The sequence below is a fragment of the Schistocerca serialis genome, chromosome 1, assembly GCF_023864345.2.
Source record: "Schistocerca serialis cubense isolate TAMUIC-IGC-003099 chromosome 1, iqSchSeri2.2, whole genome shotgun sequence".
NCBI lineage: Eukaryota > Metazoa > Arthropoda > Insecta > Orthoptera > Acrididae > Schistocerca > Schistocerca serialis.
In genome coordinates this window covers 566,775,426-566,797,729 of record NC_064638.1, presented here as the reverse complement: position 1 = coordinate 566,797,729, position 22,304 = coordinate 566,775,426, and the positions used below count along the sequence as shown (strand labels likewise).

Below are 22,304 nucleotides of genomic sequence, written 5' to 3'. Positions count from 1 at the left end.
CGTATATTACACGAGTGTTAGCTGAAATTACCAGTGACTTTGTGTACTTTTCTGCAAATGATGTACATATTAATTATCAAAAAGTGTTTAAAACTTTTAAGTGACAGTTCAAAGGAATTTTGTGAAGTCTGATAGAGGAAACCTTCCAAAATTTCAAGCATTTACGGCTTACGCCCGTGTCATTCGGCAACGAAGTCAGTCTGTGTCTTTCTCAAATGAAATTACGTAAAATACAGCACCACCAGCAAGCAAGTTGTAGCAGCGAAGTTGGTAAGGCGATGGACTGCTGTGGCAAAGGGCGTAGGTTTTTTTTTTTTTTTGCCCCCCCCCAACACATTCTGAGACTTCGTTAATCATCAAAGTTAAGCATTTTCTGAAATATTCGTTGGAATTTACATATAAGAGCGTGCTTTCTCAGTAATGAGTAGCTCCGATTTCGTGACTTCCATATGCTTAAGAAGTGAAGGATGAAATTACTGTGCATGAAACAACTGACAGTGACATTTATACTACTACTTGTCACAAATAATTCACCTTTTTTTTTTTTGAATACATAGCGATTTACGACAGTGTGGTCAGACAGGAATCTAAGAGCACAACGTTACTTACTGCGAATGAAACTAGCAGCAGTCGTCTTTATACTCAGGCTTGTCACAAGTATTTATCTACGATCAATTCCTTAATAACAGTGGACAGAGATGAAAGGTTACCACCACAATGTTTTCAGACTATACCACCATATATGAAACATTTTGATTCATCAGATGTTATAAACAACAACAAAGTTCTATTGCTGCACTCACCACACGGTCTCGAAAAGTTGATTTTTAAAATTTTGTTTTTATGAACCAAATCGTTGATATACCCAATAGGGAAGCAGGCTGCTTCATCTTTTTGATCTCTAGGAGTGAGCTATGACCACATTCTATGCAACTTGTTGTTCTTTGACATTCTCTTAAACAATTTTTCGGGTTCGTCGATTTGTGTTGTGTCTATGCAACTAATTGAAGACAGTTTATTCCCGTGTGAATTTCACTTCTTTTATTTGTGAAACTTCATCAGGGATAAAGGAAGCGAAACGTTTGTGGCAATAAAGAAACTGCTTTCAATTAGTTGCATAGAAGGAACGTACCTCCATGAATTTTGAAGCAACTAAGGAACAGTGGAAAACAGAAAAAAATGACGAATTTTTTTGGGTTTCTACTGATATATTTGTACAATGTGGTACTACGCTCCATTCCTAATTTGTATTCTGAAACGTAAAATCCAAAACAAGACGTTGATGTGAATGAGAATAAAATGACATAATGTGATATATATACAACATTTTCCAGAACACAGTCAATATTCTATTGTTATCATGCATTCGTGGAAGCCCGTGGTCAGTGAAATTTGAACAGTATTCGTACTCTAACCACATTTTTCGGCACTATGAAGAATGGCATGCCTGTGTCGTCTGCTAGCCACTTAGAGTTCGTGCCGCTAAGGCGCTGCAGTGCGCATTGGGGGATCTGAGGTAGATTGCTTTTCATTAGTTGGCACGAGGAGAACTGACAGCAGCATTTCAGTTTGCTAGGATCATTCGGCATCGCTTTCGAAATGCTTACTGAATAATATTGGGGCTCTGTTTCGAAAGCAAGACCATTCGGTGCGCTCGCGTACTGAAGCGATCGGCAAAATGGCAGAAAGATACAGGATAGGACCCCTGGTTTTAGCTATGTGTTAACTTTTCACATTTGCAAACAGCTGTAGGCCTATGTCAAATAGGAAGATTTATTTAGTTCTTGAGTGATCATACTTGCTTCTTGAGATCTTGACTTTCTCATTGTTTTCCCCTTATAAATTTTGAACACCTGTCTAGCAGCGGTTAAACAGGCTGGTAGCTTTTTGGTCTCTAGAAGTATGGAGACAGTTTTTCTTGCTTTTTCATTCTTCCAGACCAGGCACCGATATCTTTCATAACAGAATACCACAACAATAAAAGAGAAGTTCCATACCTGATAGCTTCTTGGAAACAAACTGTAGTCCTGTATCTCTCACATCTGTCAGTTGTAGAATTTTGGAACATGTTTTATGCTAGCATATTATTATGAGTCTCTTCTGAAAAAGAGTAAACATGAGCTCCAAAAACAATGATTGCATGAAACACAACTTGCTCTGTTTGTCAAAGAGACCCTGAAGGCGGCAGATACCAGCACCCCGGTAGATGCTGTGTTCCTTAACTTTTGTAAGGCATTTAGTACAGTTCTGCTCTGCCACGTAATGAATAAGACTATCAGACCAACTGTGTGATTGGATTAAATAGTTTCTGGACTTTCTAGCACGTCATTCTCGGTGTGTGTGTGTGTGTGTGTGTGTGTGTGTGTGTGTGTGTGTGTGTGTGTGTGTAAAAGTGTGCAGATGATGCTGTTGTATACAGAGAAGTGGCAATGCTACAAAACTGTAGCAAAATGCAAGATCACCTGCAGAGGACTGATGTTTAGTACAGGGAGTGGCAATTTACCCTCATCATAAAGAAATGTAACATATTGCATATACATAGACAAAAAGAGCCATTATTCTATGACTACACGATTGTAGAACAATCACTGGAAACACTTATTTCCATAAAATATCTATATTCTGCATCACGGTGTGGGTTACTGTTGAAGCTCTGAGAGTGCACATTCCTAGGAGAGTCAACAGGTGTATTACTTTTTCCTCTGTAAATCTCATGAAAAGACTCTGAAGATAAAGTTAGAGATATTTGAGCCCAAACATTGGTTTACTGGCAGTCGTTCTCCCCGTGAACTTTCCATGACTATAAGTGGTACACAGTGTACCCTCCACCACTTGCACCACAGTGGTTTGGGGAGTACAGATGTAGATACGTATCGTCCTTCTAAACTTACGGCACCCCTGCAGGGGACTTGCCACTCTTTGGCAGGTTCCTAATAGGCTACCACAAGGCCCCAGCCATAGCAGCCTGTTTTTCCTTCCATGCTGCATGTCTATCCTCTTGCAGTTCTTTTTCCACTCCCTTGGGGAACATGTCTGGGCTTTTTTTGGAAATGTATTCTTCATTTGCAGTAGTCAATATCAGAATGCCCTCCACTGTTTTTCATTCCTTTTTTCTCTCTCTTTGTTCACCTTCTCCTATTCTTCCTTCGCTTAGGGTTTTGAGGTTCCTCTTTTTCATGGGGTGAAGTCAACAGCTACACAACTGGCAGGCCAGAAAGAACAGAAGGATTACTCCCGTGAAGACTTCCTATGTCCCTCCAGCCATCCAACATCTAAGTCCTTTGCTGACTCGAATATCCTCTTCAGCAATGTTGTCGTGTATTACCCTTGCCCGGCCAACATCCATGTCACTGTGCACAACACCAACTGTTTTTCTGCCATGAACTCCACAGGCTGACAGAAGAATGCCGACACTTCTATAGACCTCGTGGAGCTGCCTCTGCAGCGAGTCTTTAGAGGCTGCCACTCGGCAGCCACCAAGGAGCTACCCCTTTGTTTTTTTTCCTTGTCTTGACTCTCCGCCAGTGGAATGTTCAGTCTTCGATCCAACAAAGAGGATTAATTGCTGCTCATAGAACTGCTGCATCCACTTGTTCTCTGCCTTCCGGAAACAAAATTGTATGCTCATGACCGCTTTGAGCTCTCGTATTTCTTCTTGGTCCACTTTGACCTTCCCCAGAGGGTGGCGTCCCATCTCGAGGGGGAGTCATGGTGCTTGTACTAGATGATGTTCATAGTCAACTCATCTACCTGATATGCACCTTCAAGCTGTTGCATTTCAGTGTTTCCTCCGTCACTTAATCTTTTCCCTCACTTAATCTTTTCCCTCACTTAATCTTTTCCCTCACTTAATCTTTTCCCTCACTTAATCTTTTCCCTCACTTAATCTTTTCCCTTTGTACTGTGTATATCCCTCTATCATTCAATGTCCAGCTTATTGGGCAGCTACCTCACCTTTTTCTGCTGCTTGGTGACTTTAATGTGCACCATCCCCTTTGGGATTCTAACAGAGGCTGTCTGAGAGGTGCCCTCTTAGCTGACCTTCTCAATCAACTTAACTTCTGCCTTAACACAGGAGTACCCACATTCCTTTCAGACTCCACTCCCACCTTTTCCCAGTTGAACATATCCTTCTGCACTGCCCAGCTTGCCCTTCGTCTTCAGTGGTCCGGTCTCTCCGACACATACTCGAACCACCATTTCCTGTGTGCTATCAGTTTGCTGACACCTATCTCACCAACTTGCACACCCAAATGGCAGCTTACTAAGGTCTATTGGAGGCTTTACTCCTCCCTGGTGGCCTTCGACAAAAAACATCTCCTCACTTGTGATGACCACGTAGAATACCATAAAAAGTTATCCTTGATGCCACAGAACATTTCATTCCTCGCACTTCCTCTTTACCAAGCCATGTCCTGGTCTATTGGTGAACTGAGGCGTGCCCCGACGCAATTCGTGCACGGAGACATGCTATCCATGTATTTGACCGTCATCCTAAGATATCAAACTGCATTCGTTATAAACAGTTGCATCAGGATGTGTACGGCCCGGGAGATCCGGGAAAAACCCGGGAATTTTTTCATCCGGGAAAAACCCGGGAATTTTTTAGAATTCCGGGATTTTTCATTCTTTTAGATTTCAGTTAAATTTTTGTAGTTTTGGCATGTAAGATCTGATACGCTGACAAAGAATTTTAGCCCACTACTGCTGAATAATACTGCAGCAATGAAACATTAATCAGAGAATAACACCAAAATAAAAGTTTAGTTGCGTAGAAAATGAGTAATTTACACAATGCACAGGCCAGTTTGCCGACACCGAAAAGTGTCAAAGGCTTTAGGTCGAAGATTATGCAGTACGTGCATAACAACTAACGTGCATTCGATGTGCTAGCATCGCAATTGTTTATATTTCTAACAGATCACTGGAAAATATTACGAATAGTGACTTGAGAAGCGTTACTTTCAAAGTAAATTTCCACGCAAGATGATGTATGTTACGTGTGAGAATGTGCAGTGAATTACTTAAATCACAGGGCGTTATAACTCTCATTCAAAACGTACTGGTAACACTTGAGGATCAGCCATTTGAAAAATTTCGGGCCCAGAAGAGAAGTCATTTATGCCACTATTTACAATTTTACCGCACGTTTGTATTTGATAAGACATAAAAAAAGACCAAGCTTCAAGTTAGTTTTCATATTTAATGTTGTTCTTTCATAGATAAAAATTATGCAATCGATGGCAAAAAGTATAATTGACCTTCAAAAAAAGTGAATAATATGTTACTGAGCAATGTCACAAGTCTCTTCATGCCAGAGCACTTCGACTTTTCTGTAGTATAGAGAAGACGAAGTGTTCTGGCATGCAAAGCAATACCAGTTCGCTTCTTTTCTACTTTTTTGCCGGTGAATTGGATCTTCGTCTCCGAACAGCTCTAACGTTCGCTACTTCTTCTTTCTAACTAATCCTATAAATGGACAACAGAAGGCAGCACCAGTCACAAGACAGGTAGCGGGACATCCGTACCTTTCTCTCGTATGAAATTAGTCCAGTTTTAGAGCGAAAACTTGTGTCAAGAACAGCTACTATATTTCCCACTCTAAAATTTGCTTTCAGTAAGGACAAGTATGTCTTTTACCTCTTCCATTCCTCATTTTTTCTGATTTTATTATTTTTTATTTAAATACGAAAGCTTACGGTTTAGTCATTGTTAAAGACCTTTAATTACTGTCTTTCATTTTAGAATAATAAGAGATTTTTTCCATAAAATATTTTGTGCATTTTTACAGTCCTTTCTTTTCAGATTTTCGTGTTTCTAAATTTTAGCTCCGGTCTTTATTTTAATACTTAATTTCTTAAATTAGGTTTATTTTTCAAATATTTTTTAATCACAAAAGTTATTGTTTGAAATGTATATTTAAACATCTGTGGGAGTTAGCAGTTTAAAATAATGCTATCATGTTCCAGCTCGTGGCACGTTGCATTCTGGTTCTTGAGACAATTCATCCAGAACTCATCCAGCCGTTGCTCCTTTTTGTTGAATGTTTTGAATTTTGTTTTGCAGTTCTTCTTTACAACAGAAGCGTATTGTGCTTCTGCTTTATCAGCACATACACCGTTAATCCAATTGCTCTCCACCAAAATCTGTAGAAAGGAATGAAATCGTTTGGGACCAGCCTCCCTGCACGCTATTGTGGGATCAAAGCAGCTTACAGCTTTTGTCAACCTAAAGTGTAAGAGAGATTTCTCCATCAACTTTGACACAAGCTTGATCATTCCTCTTCTGCATTCGCTCCGGAACTTAGCGATTTCAAGGGCTGTGAGAGACCTGCACTTTCTGAATTCATTCTTGACGGTGAACCCAATCTTGACGTGGTTCACACCCAAAAGATTGGATTCTTTGTCCAAATTAACTGATGGCGAGATCTTCATCGGCTGGACAAATCGTGTCATCATTGTCTCCATTATCTCTATCAAAGCAGAGTGGAGGAATGGCGCTAGTGGCCAATCGGATTGGAAATCCTTTAGGAAAGGTGTCAAGTCTCCAGCAAGAGTCTTGAAAAAGGCAATTTTCGGACCAAGTAGCTTGTCCTTGAGGTGATCCTCCAGTAATTTGTAGCTAGCACATTTTGATTTGTTTTTTTTTCTTCCAGTTTTCCAACAAATATTCGCAGAAACGGAAACATTACTAGAGCTCACTCAGCAACTTCCACATTTCCAGCCATCGGATCACACAAAACTTTAAGGGAAACAGTTCCGATTCCGTTGTCGAAATATACAGAGCTCTTCTGGCAGGGACATCCTTAAAAAGATTGTATGAGGCACGTAAAAACTGAATTATCGTCCACTGTGTTTCTTGAATTGCGGACTAGAAGGCGCCGTGAACAACGTGAAGTCCACACGTTCCAATTTCGAGTAAAACGGTGTCTACTCCTTCAATTTCTTTCAAAAACATTTTAAGTTCCCTTAAGAACGCGAAGTTGACGTTAGGGCCATCCATCGATATTTGTAAAAGTTTTTTCATTGCTTCGCTGGGAATTTTTTTCTTGAAGGACTCGAGTAGCTTAGTTGCCGTCGAACTGCCTAGAAAAGCTGATGCGTAGTAACGGGTGCACACTAGATTTTTTTTAATGTCCCAATAACGCACTAAAATGTCCATCTGGATTCTTTTGCACACCTTGTTCAAGGATTCGTCAAAACAAACAACAATCCTTGATGCGTTCACGAGGTCAGATTTAATTTCAGACTCAAAGAAGGGAGCTAGTCCATATTGCACGATATAACCGATTTTGTCCTTTTGTAAACGCATGCTCTTGGCTACTTCACTGTCGGGGAACATTGTGGGGAAAAGCAACACGTCGTTCGCAGAACTACGCAGTGACTTGTGTGAAACGATGCACTCCAAACACCACAGTATTTCCGCCTTTGTTACTTCGTCCTTTATTGCCATCCGATCAATTCCTCTCAGTTTATCCACGGGTTTTGACATTGCAGTGACATCCTTCTGCGGAGGGGCAACAATTCCAGCGGCCAACGCCACTGTTGTTGACCCAGCTGAATCTGCAGATGTGGTAGTGGAAGTAGAATCTGTCTGCTGGGTTGAAGTGGTCGCCACCGGTCGGGTGTAGACATAAAAACTTGCTGTGCTTCTCATGGCAGCTGCTTTCGTGACGTGCTTCTTGGATTTTGTCATGTGACTTGTAAGAGCCGATCTTCCCATAGTACAGATGTTAATGAGGGTCCCTGGACATAATCCACATTTAGCACTATAAAGGTCTGTAGCTACTTTCACCAACCAGTCCTTGAATGCTGGATCTGAAAGCCAGCTATCTTGAAAACCAATCGACATGGCGCAGTCGCAGTGGTTGTTGGTGGGCAACCTTTATTGGATAAAGAAGAACGATGGATGTAAATAAGGCTGCGCCTCGTTATTGTGCATAATGAAATATGACACAATGAGTGTTACCTACCTTGTCAGTTTATAAAATTTTGCCCCGCACGTGCGCAGAACTGAATTCAATAGGTGAGCCGAGCACACTGACTACTGACAGACTGTGTGATTTGAAAATCGAACGAGGCACGTTTGACAACACTGTCTCTGCCAAGCAACAATCGGCATTAATTACGATATTATTAGTAGTGCTGCGTTTGTTGACCCTTTAAGAAACTATGAATGACAAGACGTATCAACCAGTCTTACTCCAGTAACCTGTTGCAATTTTCTAGCTAATTTTACATGTACAGCACAGCACCTCAATTATAAAGACGAAAGATATTAAGGCCACCGCGCTCATCGACCAAAGTTCTGAAGGCTTCGCCACCTTTTCGTTCTAGCTTATTCCTTACCATGAGGCTTCTCCTTCTCTCTCTCTCTCTCTCTCTCTCTCTCTCTCTCTCTCTTTCTTTCTATCGGCTGCTATTGGTTGCTTGCTCTCGTCTTCTATCCACGATTACTAAGTTATGAAGTCTGCCCGTTACGAATGACTTGGCCTCCCAGTTACTTTACAGCTGAGGCTCTCTACTGTGTGTAAAATTTCCGAAGTGCTTTAGGACTTTGTAGACCTTCTGTTGTACATATACCGATTTTAATTTAAAGTCTAGATTCTGTAGCAGCGTACATGTTGATTTACTTGTAGAGGAATGATTTACCCGCTTCATTTTAAAATATGATTTAACTTGACATCCAGTACATTGATAATGTCACTTTTTATGTATCCCTCCGTACCTAGAAACATAACAAACCCTGTTCAGCTGTTATTGTTGTCTTCACGTTATGTTTTCTTGCTGTTCTTTGACGTACTTGCAAGCCCCCTCTCCATATTTTTCTGCTAATCAAGTCCGCAGTAAAGGAAACACTCTGGATGATAATTCAGTTTGTACATGCCCTGTAAAACCTATTTAAGGATTTCCATTCCAGACTAGCTCTGTATATTTGGACCATTGAATCGGAACGTTTGCCCTTGAAGATTTGCGTGATCCGATGGCTGGAGAACTTAGATGTTGCGAAGTGCGCTCTAGTAACTGCTCCTGTATTTGCCAATGTTTGTTGCAAAGATAGAGCACAAAAAAAACCGAAACGTGCTAGCTACACGGTAGTCTATGATCATCTGAAGAACATGCTACTCGGCTCAATAAACTCGTATTTCAAGACTCTTGTTCCAGACTTTTCTTCTTTTATTATTGACCAACTTACGTAATGTTTTCTTTACCACTTATTTGCCAGCTAGTATTTTCCTGTAATACTGTCTCGACGTTTTTTCTTCTCTTTACATATGCCAAGTTATAGTTTTTGGCATTGAATGTATAAACGGCAATTGTTTTATTTGTATTTAATCACGGTAACAGCGGCTGTATTATTACGGCGTTTCACGGTATTGGGATTTTGAACAGGCATGTAACGATGTTAGCTGCTGAAAGCGATGGCTCGTCTTTCGTGTGATAGATTGCTGGCTTGGTCATCTCATCTCGCATCCTCAGCTCGCAGCGATGTCTCTTCCCACTTCATCCAGTCACTAGATCGCTTTGCATTGACCAGCTGACGCTATGGTTACTCCTATTCTGTCCCATCATTCATTGCGACCCCAGTCAGGCAGAATGCAGAATGCTCTCAAAGATCCCTAGACCTTGTTGTGAGTGCTCGCAGCCTTACGTCAGTGGGTGTTTAAATGTTCTACAGTACATTCAGAGTTTCGGATAGAAACAATGTAAAAGTTGATGCATCACTCGTCGAGAAAACATGACACAGACTGCAGCTAAGTATAAACTTCACTTTGTAATGGTTCTCCTAAATCACTGCAGCTATGATCACGAAATAAAAACTAAATAGTGTTATTGGAAAACGGCGTATGGAAAGTTTAGGGGTTTTATACTTCCGAGCACTTTAGGAAACGAAATCCAGCAAAAAACAACGCATTTTGGAAAGATCTTTGATTCGCATCGGCATTTGGACTGCATGTTTGCGTAATACGAAAGTATATGTATGAAATACATCAAATACGGCAGCTTAGTTTCCGAAGCATTCTTAGGTTCCTGCCTAACCAAGCCCTTCGAGAAAAAGCAGCAAAACATTGTTAATGCCCAATATTATATGTGAAAGTTCAGCTTTTCGTGAAGATATAGTGTACTTACATTACTTTAACCCATTAACCTTTCGTCTTTGTATGGTCGTGCTACTTAACAATGATGCTGCTAGTGGTTGAGTACATAACATGCATTATGCACTGATCGAGGCCCACGAGAAAGACAGACTGCGGTGCGTACGTCACAAAGAACGGCCTGAGCTCTCATGTTCCCGTAACTCAGCGGGCAAAATGCGTATTTAAATCTGTTAACTTGCAACCGGGTGCGTGCATACTAACGAGAATTTCATCTTGTACTGGAATCCGTTATTATGAAGTCTTACTGATTACTGTTCGTACAACAAAATTTAAAATCAATTCTCGATAGAAATGGTATAACCGCTCGTTTACAGCATTTAGTCTCTTCTTCGTAACAGTTCTCCTTTCATAGATGATGTGGTGCCTTACGCAACTGATAATCATTTTGGTATGATTTTAATTGCCAAATTAGAGCCTGTTAGTAGGCCTACGGACTTCCTATCATTGTAGGACTAATAATAGTGGATTCCAATAGTCGATGCAATTCTCGTTCGTACATACACATTTAGTTACTCTAACCGGTGTAGAAACGCACTTTGCTGAGTTGAGCGAGCTCGGCCCACGTTCGTAACATACGCGCCGTGGCCTGTCTTTCTCGTAGGCCTCGTGCTCTGAATAACTGCTGTCATTCGCTAGCGAGATCACGTGACTTGAGCTATGACTGGCTGAGAAAAGCGCATCTATCAACGCAATCTCTATTTTAAGGCTTCGAAAGTTACCGTGCTGTAACTTGTGGAATTTGTGTATATACTTTCGCAATATGAAAATAAAATCTGTCTATATTGTCTCGCATCAAACATCTTTCCAAATGCATTGTTTTTCCTGTTTCCTTAAGTGCCGGTATTAGACCTTCATTATTCAAAGGACTGATAGGTTTTACAGCCCGAGGGAAAGTATACTGTTGCTTAACACGGATGTATTTTCACCCGCTTTATACGTAATTTCATCCGGGAGAAATTGTATTTTCATCCGCTTTATACATAATTTCATCCGGGAGAAATTGTGTTTTTACCCAGGAAATCCGGGAAAAATCTGGGAATTTTTTTTTCTTGTCCACGTAGACACCCTGTGCATGCACAGTGTTGTTTTGTTATTCAGGATAGCAAAAAAGCTAGCTGGATTTTTTTTGCTAGTACTTTTAACAGTTCCACTCCCCCTTCCGTCATATGGGCCAACCTCCGATGGCTGAGACAATGTCCTTGTGGACCCATTGCTATCTCCAACATCTTAGGCCGCCATTTTGTGGAGATTTCGAGCTCCTCAACCTGTCTTCCTCTATCGGAAACGAGTGGAGGAGGCTTTGATGATACCCTTCTCTTCTCTGAATCATGTTTGCTACAAGCTGCCTTTACTATGAGGGATCTAGGTCATGCTCTCACTCCATCTTGATCCTCCACCCGAGGCCCAGATGATGATCACATTCTGATGTTGCTGCACCTTTCTCTTGTGGGCAAGCACTTTCTGCTTCATATATACAACCGCATCCGGGCAGAGGCACATTCTCCAGACGCTGACGTGAAGCCTCTGTCATACCCATACCTAAGCCCGGTAAGGACGAACACCTTCCTTCCAGTTACCGCCCCACTTCTCTCACCAGCTGTGTTTGTGAGATGATGGAATGTATGATTCATGCCCGGCTGGTATGGTGACTAGAGTCTCGCAATTTACTAACCACTGACATTAAGGATTTTGAACGCAACATTCTACAGTTGACCATCTCGTCACTTGTCCACCCATGTCATGAATGGTTTTCTGCAGAAATCTCAGACTGTGGCAATGTTTTTCAATTTGGAACCAGCCTACGACACCTACTGGAGAACTGGTATCCTCTGTACTCTCTACACTTGGGGCATCCGAGGCTGCATGCCTCGTTTCCTTCAGGAATTTTTAAAAGACCGAGTTTTCTAGGTAAATGTGGGTTATTCCTTTTCGGACACCTTTATCCAGAAAACTTGTGTGCCTCAGGATTCCATTGTGAGCACCATCCTCTTTGCTATCACCCTATGATGGTCTGTCTCCTGCGAGGCATCTCCAGCTCCCTTTTCATTGACGATTTTCCCATCTATTGCAGTTCTCCAGGGACTTGTCTCATTGAGTGGTTTCTTCATCGATGTCTTGATTGTCATTACTCATGGAACGTCAACAGTGGCTTTCGTTTTTCCACTGACAAAACTGTTTGTATGAATTTCTGGCCCTTCCATTCATTGAAAATACAAAATTACTGGGGCTCCTGCTCAATAGGAAACTGTCTGGGTCCTCCACGTGTCTTACCTGGCAGCCCACTGTATGCAGCCCCTCAATGTTCTAGATGTCCTCAATGGTACTTCCTGGGGAGCAGATCGAACCACCCTCCTCCGTTTGCACCAGTCCCCTGTCTGTTCGAAACTAGGCTAAGGGTACTTCATATATACATCTGCACATCCATCCCTCTTATGGCGTCTAAATACTATCCACCATCGTGGCATCTGTTTGGCTGCTGGTGCCTTTTATAGTATAGTAGCCCATTCTGTATGCAGAAGCTGCCAAACTACGGCTGTCCTACAGCCGTGGCTTTCTCCTCTGCATATATGCATGCTGTTTGTCTGCCTTGTGTGGCCACCCGTCCTGTGCCGCCTCCTTCTATGACTCCTTTGACTGCCAGTATGGGGTGCGTCCCTCTTCTCTGTTATCTCCTGGAGTTTGCTTTCAGCTCTTGCTCTGGCAGCATAACTTCACACTACCTGCAATTTTCCTGACATCATGTTGTGGCCTGTGTTCACCTTGGCTTTCATTCGCTTCGTGACGACACTACCCCAGCCTCAATCTATTGCTTTCAGTTTCATGACCCCTTCTCACGGAACTTCGTGATAGTATCTTTGTGTACATTGATGGTTCCCGGACTGACCATGGTGTTGGGTGTGCCTTTGTCATTCCAGAACACTTCTCAGTATTTAAAGCAGAGCTCTTTCCCCTGTATCTGGCCACACGGGATTTTCAATTGCATCATCTGCTCAGTCTCTCTTGGTGCCCTTCAAAGCCTTTTGTGTGCTGTGCACTGTCCATTCCTTAGTGCAATGGGTCCAGGAAAGATGCCACTTGCTCACTCTTGATGGATGTCTATGTGGTTTTCTGGTCATGTTGGTCTGACAGGAAACGAGGCCACTGTCGCTACTGCCAAGGCTATTGACATCACCACTGGTCCTCCCTTCATGGGAAGAAGCTATTGGTTATTAAGCCTCTCCCAGCAGCTTGAATGACCACCTCGTGGCCCCCTCGCCACAAGGAGATCATTTTAACTAGGTTACGTATTGGGCATTGGCTTTTTAGCCATCATCATTTGTTAAATGGTGCTCATCACTACTTTGTGCACATTGTACTCAGCTTTTGATGGTCCACCATTTCCTGATGGAATGACCTTTTTTTAACTGCTTATGTTCTCGTTTGTGTTTGCTGTTGTAGTTATTGGCCGTTTTAGTGAAAGATGCGCGAGCTGCTGACCGCGTTTTACTTTTTGTCTGTCATAGCAACATGGCGAAGGCCATTTAATTTTTAGTTCTGAACCTTCGTTTCTCTATGGCACATTTTTATAGAACTTCCTCCGCGTTCCTGTTTTAAGCTGTCTCCTCGTCCATTGATTGGGATTGATATGTAGTCTTTTTTAACTTCTCTCTTTTGTGTTAGTGTTATAGGGAACGTATGACCTTAATTGTTTTTGTGCCCTAAAACAAAACAACATTTGAGATTGCTTTCTTTTTTTTAAATTGTAACTAATTTGGTGCAACTATTTATACATTTTATTTTCTCAGTGTTTCTGGTCTTAATAGCATTACCTCCCTAGTCTTTCCTTCATATCCTTTGCACTTTATGTAGACCCTTGTACAGTATTCTGTACAGTATTCTTGTACAGTATTCTGAACTGATTGAAGATTGGAGAACTAGTGAGCCAGTATGTACCAAGGAAGTGTGTACCATAAGAGTAAAACATACGAACTTTTACATTGACACCCTCAATGTTATATTAAAGCTTTCAATGCAGATAATCCTAGTGGTTGCCTAAAATGTTTCTATTTATAGCAAAATTTCCATGTTGTGTTTGTATTGAATTTATGGTGGTAAAAGGGGTAAATGTTTCAATTTTTACAGGAAAATAGTGGTTCATGATACAAATCCATTCCTTTTCTCAACATTTCTTCACTACCTGTACAGTGGACAGTTGCGTACCCGAGAGCTGACTGCTGATCAGTTAGCTGACCTTATGCTTCTCAGTGATCGATATGAGGTTGACTCATTGAAACAAGCATGCGAACAGGGATTAAGAAGACACATTGATGAAGATTCAGTGCTTTATTTCCTGAGTATGAGTGACCAAATTAATGCAAAAACTCTTCGGGTAAGTTACAGAGATTTTATTTCATTTCATTTTAGAACTGAATTTGATGTAAGATTTACTACAAATTTATTGAATTTGCTGCTTTATTTTAGGTTCATTGTAATTACAGTATAAAACATTATAGCTACATGGTGTTGAAGTTGTCATGTGACTTCTACATCTCTGATAAAACATTCATTTTCTGTAAGTCACTTCAGAAATTTTGTATTAGGTACTTAGGTGAGAACTGCTCATGAATACCAATGTTAAAACCACTTGGAAAAAATGTGCAGAATAGTTATCATGACCATGCTGTCACTCCATTGCTTCTCAGTCCACAGCCATAGCTATATCCTGCATTCTCTCTGCTCTCTAATTGCTTTATGTTGTTCTTAATGCAATAGATATAAAGTGACAAAAATAAATTTACATATACTAAAAAAAAAATTTACATAAACTAGAGTGTGACAGGAAGATAATTCTTCTTTAACTTGGCATGATATTTTCATTCAAAATATCTGTGTAAAAATGTTGCAACTTCTGGTACATGTATTTAACATCCTTTTTCAAATTTTTCTTTGTTACTAGTGGATGACTGAAGGGATTGGAGTAGGCTCAGTATGGTACACAGACAGTAGAGGGGAGAGTAATGATATAAGAGGAACAAGCTCCAGGCAGTACCATTACCACATTGTACTTCATCCTTCATTCAGAGCATTTGCAAAAGAAGTAATGCACAGAAATAGTAAAAAAAAGCTTAAAGATTATGTAAAAATGAAGAGTAGCCCACTGTGGGCCTGGAATTGTTGGACCATGCATGTCTAATCAAATAGATAGCACAACAAAACATTACATTCAATAATTGTTACTGTAATGCTGTATACAGTATTACAGTTGTCAGATCGGAGATTGCTGTGAGCATATACAAAACAGTAGCATTCCAGAGTCTTCAAACTTCTATGATTTATAACTAGTAAACCTAACAGTCTAGAATAGTTTGACAAATATAACAATGAACATAATGGAAACAACAAAACATTGCAGAGTACTTTATTAATTCTCCGTTATTTGTACATGAAACATCTTATATAACTTTTTACAGCCGACGTTTTGTGATATCCCCTGACTATGAGATTGTGCTATGGTAAAGGTTAAGGTTAGAATGGACGATTTTATAAGTGATATTTGTAGTGTATATCTAAGGTGTTCATCTCTGGTTAATTAAATGTTACATTGGATTGCATTTGTATCCTTCTAGAGTGCCTGTTTAAACTTCATCTCCTTGAATCCTGACATTATGGATAGTGAATTATTTGAAGAGCTGCCTCAAAACCTGCAGGCTGAGATCTATGATCTAGTCATATGGGCTAAACCCAGGTAAATGTGCTAAACAATAAACTAAGAATTTCTTTTCTTAGTTCATATTTTATACAAAATAATTGCAGACAGTGGATTTTTACTATTAAAAAAAGTTCAACAATGAGAGGTGGTTAGTTGCTGTATCTCACTTGTAATGGTGCACATACTTAACATCTTTCAGTTGTTGTTTTTGTTCTGATGTTGACAGTGTATTAAGAAGTGGCTCAGTGATGCTTGCTTTTGCAACTTATATTGTATGTGAGAGATTATTTTACTGATATTAGACCAAATGTGGTGGTAATGGTGGCAGTGTAAGCAACCAATTTAGATGTAACTTTTTGTTTATTTATTTTAATTGTAAATTTGTTGTGGAGAAGAGGAGTGACATGTTTTCTTTAAGTTTGCAATCAAAATGTTCAGCCTGTACTCTGGATGTTGCATCTAGAAACACTGTGAAACACTGTGAACCACTGTGGAGCATGTGGTGGGGGGTTCACTGTACAACTGCAAGGCATTTGCTTTCCTGTTTCACTTGCAAATGGAGCAAGGGAAATAATGATTGGCTGATTCTCATGGCACACGTTACTTAATGTTTTTTTTATTTCTGACGTTGTTAAGTTGTGATTATTTTGAAGAACAGTATATAGCAGCAAATCGGAACTTTTGAACAAGGAACTGACCCTGTGGTGTTTCAGCATTATCTTTTAACAAATGTTCTTGATATAAGGTTGCCATATGTGTGCTTCCTCTGTGTGCGCATTATTAATTTCATCTGCAAACCAGGGAGAAAGCTTAACATAAAATATTATGCTTGGTTTTGAGAAGATAGAGAAATAATTGTAAATAATTATCATCTCTCTTATAGGCAAATTCTGTTGGCAGCATTGCAATTTTAATAAAATTTAGAGGACAAAGGCACTCATCTTCCTCGTACACTTTATTCGCATATGAAAAAGTGAGAAATTATGTGTTAAACTTGCTTCCACAGGTACTGTCTCTCATTAAACTGGCCAAGAGTTTGTCAAAATTGACGCAATCCGCTATTTCACATTTTCAGTTGTTGTGTAATGGTGTCTGTTTTGATGTTTTTGTGTTACTGTTGAGGTAAATATGCCTATTCTTTGTATTTCAATTTGTCAGGAAATCACAAACAACTGAGAAGTTACTGCTTTTCCCACATTGTCCTAGTCCTGAGACACCAACATCTGTATCATCCAGTCTGGCTGATATAGAAGAAATGGCTTCCAACATTCATATTAACAGTCGTGAGGTAAGAGAAGTTTTCACTGAATAATTCAAACAAACATAGAACCTTTTTCTAAAATCTTATAACATGATAAAAACAAGTGCCATTTGTGGTGGTGGGAGAAATAATTGTTCTGCTCCTGTCATAGGTGTGAGAGTAAAATTTGTGATTGTATAAAGGTCAGGTGCTAAAAGCACTCCGGCCTTATGTAAAAGACAGCAGAACTGGAAATTCCAAATAATTTCAATTGTAGAAATTCTTATAAAGCAGGTCCCCATTATACTTTTGCAGCCAGTGTTCATACCATTTAGAGTTTTGACTATTTCAAGACTTTATTTATACTTCTGTCATATTTATCCCCCACTCCCATTGCCAGTTTTTCTATATCCAACACTGATTTCCTGTGTTAAGCTATTGTGCTACATTTACCGTTCAGTATGTTTGTTCTGCCAGACAGAGGAGAAAAGGAGAGAGAATTTCAGCAGAAAATAGTTTAGAAGAAAATCAGAGGAAAAACACAAACATTATTTTAAACTAATAATTACAGCACACTTTCTTTTCAAAATAATAAAGTTACATGTGGCTAAGGGCAGATTGCATTATTGTTATACAGTGTTTCAGATTCCAGATAGCCATATCACTTATTGGCAATGATGAATTTCACAATGAAATTCAAATGAACAAATAAAAAGGTGGGACAAGAAAGAAATATAGAGAATTATGTTTCATGATTTGTATTCATTCTGAATAAGTTTGCCATAAAATGGAAGAGTTTACCTCAAGCCATTATTTGACACAAATTGGATAAATACTGTAGTCTCCATTTCTTATTGTATATATTTGTATTCCTCTGTCCATATTATGGTGTGCAGTGGAGCATGTATTGTGTATTGAACCGGGGACCTAGAAATGACGGAGAGGGTTTGTCTCAGCATAGCCCTCAGTTGTTCACCCCCCCATGATAGGCCACAGCAGTCCACCCACCCCACTGCCACCCCACACCGAACCCATGGTTATTGTGCATTTCAGCCCCCAGCGGACCCCTCCCTGGGAATGTCTCGTACCAGATGAGTGTAGCCCCCAAATGTTTGCGTGGTAGTGTAATTATGGTGTATGCGTATGCAGAGACAGTGTTTGCGCAGCAATCTCCGACAGTGTAACTGAGGCAGAATAAGGGGAACCAGCCTGTATTCGCTGAGGCAGATGGAAAACCGCCTTAAAAACCATCCACAGTATGGCCGGCACACCAGACCTTGACAGCAATACACTGGGTGGATTTGTGCTGGGGCCCGGTACACCTTACCACTCAGGGAGCAGCGTGTTAGATCGCGCGGCTACCCAGGTGGGATCAGTGGAGGGTACTTTTTTAATCACTGTCATTTCTGCCTTTTCCTGCCACATTCGGAACAGTTTGTAGCAAATGAACACCATACTTTTTTGGGGGGAATGTGAAGAAATTCCTGAAACACATCATGCTACATGTGAGTAAACGTAATTGGTGCTGTATGTATTATTTAAGACATTAGTTTCAACCTTTCTGGAGTCCAATTAACATGGCAGTTTCTTAGAACATTGTATCTTATTTATATAAATTATTTTTTCTAATCTTCATTACCAATTTTTGATACTTGTCTTCTGAACTGCAATTAATAACTGAAGTATTCATGCAGGACCTACCTCAAAACACTGTTTCTGAGTCTTCTCATATTTTTCTATCTGAACCCTTCTCTTCAAAATAAATTGTTTTTTTGTTATTGCACTATCTTGCCCTCCATTGTATATGTGATCCCAGAACTTTATCCCATCACTCAGTATGTACTTTAGGGAAAAACCTGGAATTTACACCAAACCATCTTGTTTTAGAATCACTCACAGTTTACGTGATATAGTATGTGAAAGACTGTTGTTGTATACTGAAGACTGTGAAATTGAAATGTAAATTGGGGTTGTGTAAAACATTAATTCCCATTTACCCACTGGTGTTCTGTCTGTCTTACAGTTGCTGCCAGTGAAAAGTGTCATTGTATTTGTCTTCAATAGGTTTAGGATGTTATCATTATGGAAATAAGTGTGCAACAAGGACACAGTATTTCTTCTTTTGCACTGACTCAAAAATATATTGCGTTACTGCATATTTTATGATAAGAAATACTTTCAAAATATTTGCTGCAGAAGTAAGGTGAGAAAAATTGCTGTATGTAAATCTTATATGTTTAAAGTTACAAAAATACTAATAATTCGAGAAAATAATAACTATTTTGTGTTGAATGCCTTGGTAGCAGAGTTCACTAATCGTGTCATTTCCATTATCAGTTTTTAAAAAATCATGTATGTTGTGTTGGAAATGTCAGTCTGAAACAGTTTTCTGGGATTTTTGTTTCACAATTATGAATTTGGAAATTATTAGTTGTCCAGACTCATTCAGTACTATATCAGTGCGTGCTTCACTCATTCGTTACTCTCACAGTATTACCACACTCACCTTTGAAATATCAAGGTCTTGGTGTTTATTCATTGCTTACAGTTATTTTGTTAAAATGGATGAAACTTCTCACATGAAGTCATTATACTTTAATACTGATCTCAGTTGCTGCAATTAAGGCTGATATTAAGGTATATATCACTGTTAGCGCTGAACACTTCATCTAACTCTGTCATTATTTTCCACAATTTAACTTTCATTGGGCTCATTTTTGTTGTTGTTGGCATGTTTTTAAACTGGTCTTCTATCAGGGAAATGGAAATTTGAGTCCATTTTACCTCTCTGTAACCAGGTAGAAGCATCTGATAGCAGTTCACTGGAGGATCTTCCACTAACACAAGACTCTGCCCGTTTAGAAAGCTGCATTGTGCAGCTGAGGGACATAGTTGGTGAACAGGCATCGCGTGAAGAACTTGTTCAGGTAATAGTTTTATTGCGTGCGTGCGCGCGCGCGCACGCGCGCGCGCGTGTGTGTGTGTGTGTGTGTGTGTGTGTGTGTGTGTGAGAGAGAGAGAGAGAGAGAGAGAGAGAGAGAGAGAGAGAGAGAGAGAGAGAGAGAGATCATCAACAAATGAAATCTATATATCTTATAGAAACACCTTAAGAGTAATTGAAGAGTTTTATATAGTTGCAGAATGTTTGATATTGTACAGCTTCCAACTTACTGACACTATGTTTTAAGTTCCGGTGGGTAAATAAAAACATTTGTAATACTGAAGCATTAATTTGAATATAGAGTTAGTAAATCTTTAAAGACATTTCTTTCTGGGTAGTCTGAGCTGCTTTTATAAGTACCCGAGAGAACTTAGGTCTTGTGTTTTCATACATTCTTCTCATATTGATCATCAAAGTGCAAGTCTGTAGCTTCAGTGAAGTGACTAGAAGGCAGAAGAATGGAACAGCTCACACTTATGACCTGGAAATTGTGTCTTTACTGAAATATTGTGGGACAAGTATTCAAACTGGTATAGCATGCCCACATTTTTTCCTTGGCAGGTATGCCTACTGTTCAATTCTGGTGTGTTTTAATCACTTAGGTTCAGCAAAAACTGCAGCCGGTGAACAATCTTTATTACATAGTATTGGTGAAACAGCAGCTGTATTAAGCATAGGTCTGTGAGTCAGTTCGTGAATGCAGCACAGTGCAAAAGAGGTTAACTGCAATTTTACGATATCGTTTCTCTTTATAATGTCAGTAGAATGTAAAGGTAGACTGTCTTTCTGTGAGTAAATCGACTGAAAACATATTATGGAGACAACCTTTCAACTGATAAAGATGGGGATAAGTGTTTCTTTAAAATATAACGTAAAAAGGCAGGTGAAACGAAATTGCTGAACTCATAGCAATTGAGAAGTGTCACTCTGTGATTAACTTAATGGTTTTTTCCTCAAGTAACTAGCAATAGAAATAAATATTAACTGAAATAAGAAAGATCCAAATGTATCTTCAAAAAATATTTCTATAAAAGATTATTCTGGATGTCGCACATAACCTGGTATGTAAAGTAAACAGCATTTATGCTTCCGTGCCCTCGTGCTGTGCATTTAGTAAGAGTTGATCCTCTTTCAGTTGGCGCTTGCTGCTGATTATGACATCAACCGGGCTGCAAACTTCTACTATTCATCCTGAAGGTGGCATCGAGGTCGCCCCTCTGTGAGGCGCACCTAAGGCAGTACTTAGCAGTTGCTATTGTCACTGGTAACTATTTCTAACACTATTGTTTGTGGTACATAGAAGTTAGGAACATATAGAAATAACACACAATCATAACATAAGAAAAGATGTGTGAAGTTGCTACACCTTTACTCATTACTGAGGAAAATCTTAGGGAAAGTAGGAACATCTTGGCTCTGAATGTTTCATAATATTATTACATTTTTCGCTGGTTAAAAATACTATGGTGTGGTGCAAAATAAATAAAATACCAAATAACTCTAGTATGTTTCTAACCAGTTTAGTCTGCATAGTTGCGTTATACTAGGGACTCTTCTGTCCACTCCATTGCAGTTGTTAAATTCTAATTAGGGTTGTAGCATTTCCTACAACAGTTCAGGATTAGGAGCATTTGTCAAGGCATCAATATCATCTTCTGTTGGTGAGAACTGCAGGCTGCAATGATCTCCATTTGTTAATTGGTGACATGAGTACGTAAGACAATTGTCTTATTGTGAAAGGGAGGAAGTAGTATGAAAAATGGATTTAGTCAGTCATTATGTGATTCCTGGCATGGGGAGCTGTTTTACATGCTGTATTGCTTTGAGTATCATCCTCGTACTAATCTTTTGTGTGCCGTTGGTAGATGAACACCACCCAGTGTAAGTGGTTGATTTTTCAGCACACAATATCCAAATAGCTGTCATGTCAGTGCGCACATTACTGCTGTGCCTCATGTTTCAGGAATGGAAAGGCCACCTTAACTTACAGGTATTTTATATCAAATGGGAAATTAATCTAAAAAAAAAAAAAAACTGTAAAATTATAGAGAGAGAGAATGCTTGTTGGCTGGGAGGCAAAATTCTAAGTACTGCCAATAGACACACATAAAATAATAAAAACTGTTCTGCATGCAGAACTGTTAGTTTCTTTCTCAGGGAACAAAGACAGAATCTCTTACCTGTGGTTGAAGTGAGCTGAACCCCCTTTCCAACCTGTCCCTCTTTCTTCTCTGAGGAGAAGCAAAAATTTCTACTTTCGTATGTGTCTATTAGC

General features: G+C 39.7%; 1 protein-coding gene across 1 annotated transcript in view; it reads left to right on the top strand.

Annotated features, from left to right (window-relative positions):
• The window catches only part of LOC126475969 (uncharacterized), a 114,946-nt gene that overhangs the window by 82,877 nt on the left and 9,765 nt on the right, over window positions 1–22,304 (top strand). Inside the window, exons 14-18 of the mRNA XM_050103506.1 lie at window positions 14,282–14,528; window positions 15,766–15,884; window positions 17,007–17,136; window positions 19,887–20,015; window positions 21,165–21,293. Coding sequence (XP_049959463.1) covers window positions 14,282–14,528; window positions 15,766–15,884; window positions 17,007–17,136; window positions 19,887–20,015; window positions 21,165–21,224 — 685 coding nt within the window. The 3' untranslated portion in view covers window positions 21,225–21,293. The remainder of the gene's footprint in view (window positions 1–14,281; window positions 14,529–15,765; window positions 15,885–17,006; window positions 17,137–19,886; window positions 20,016–21,164; window positions 21,294–22,304) is intronic.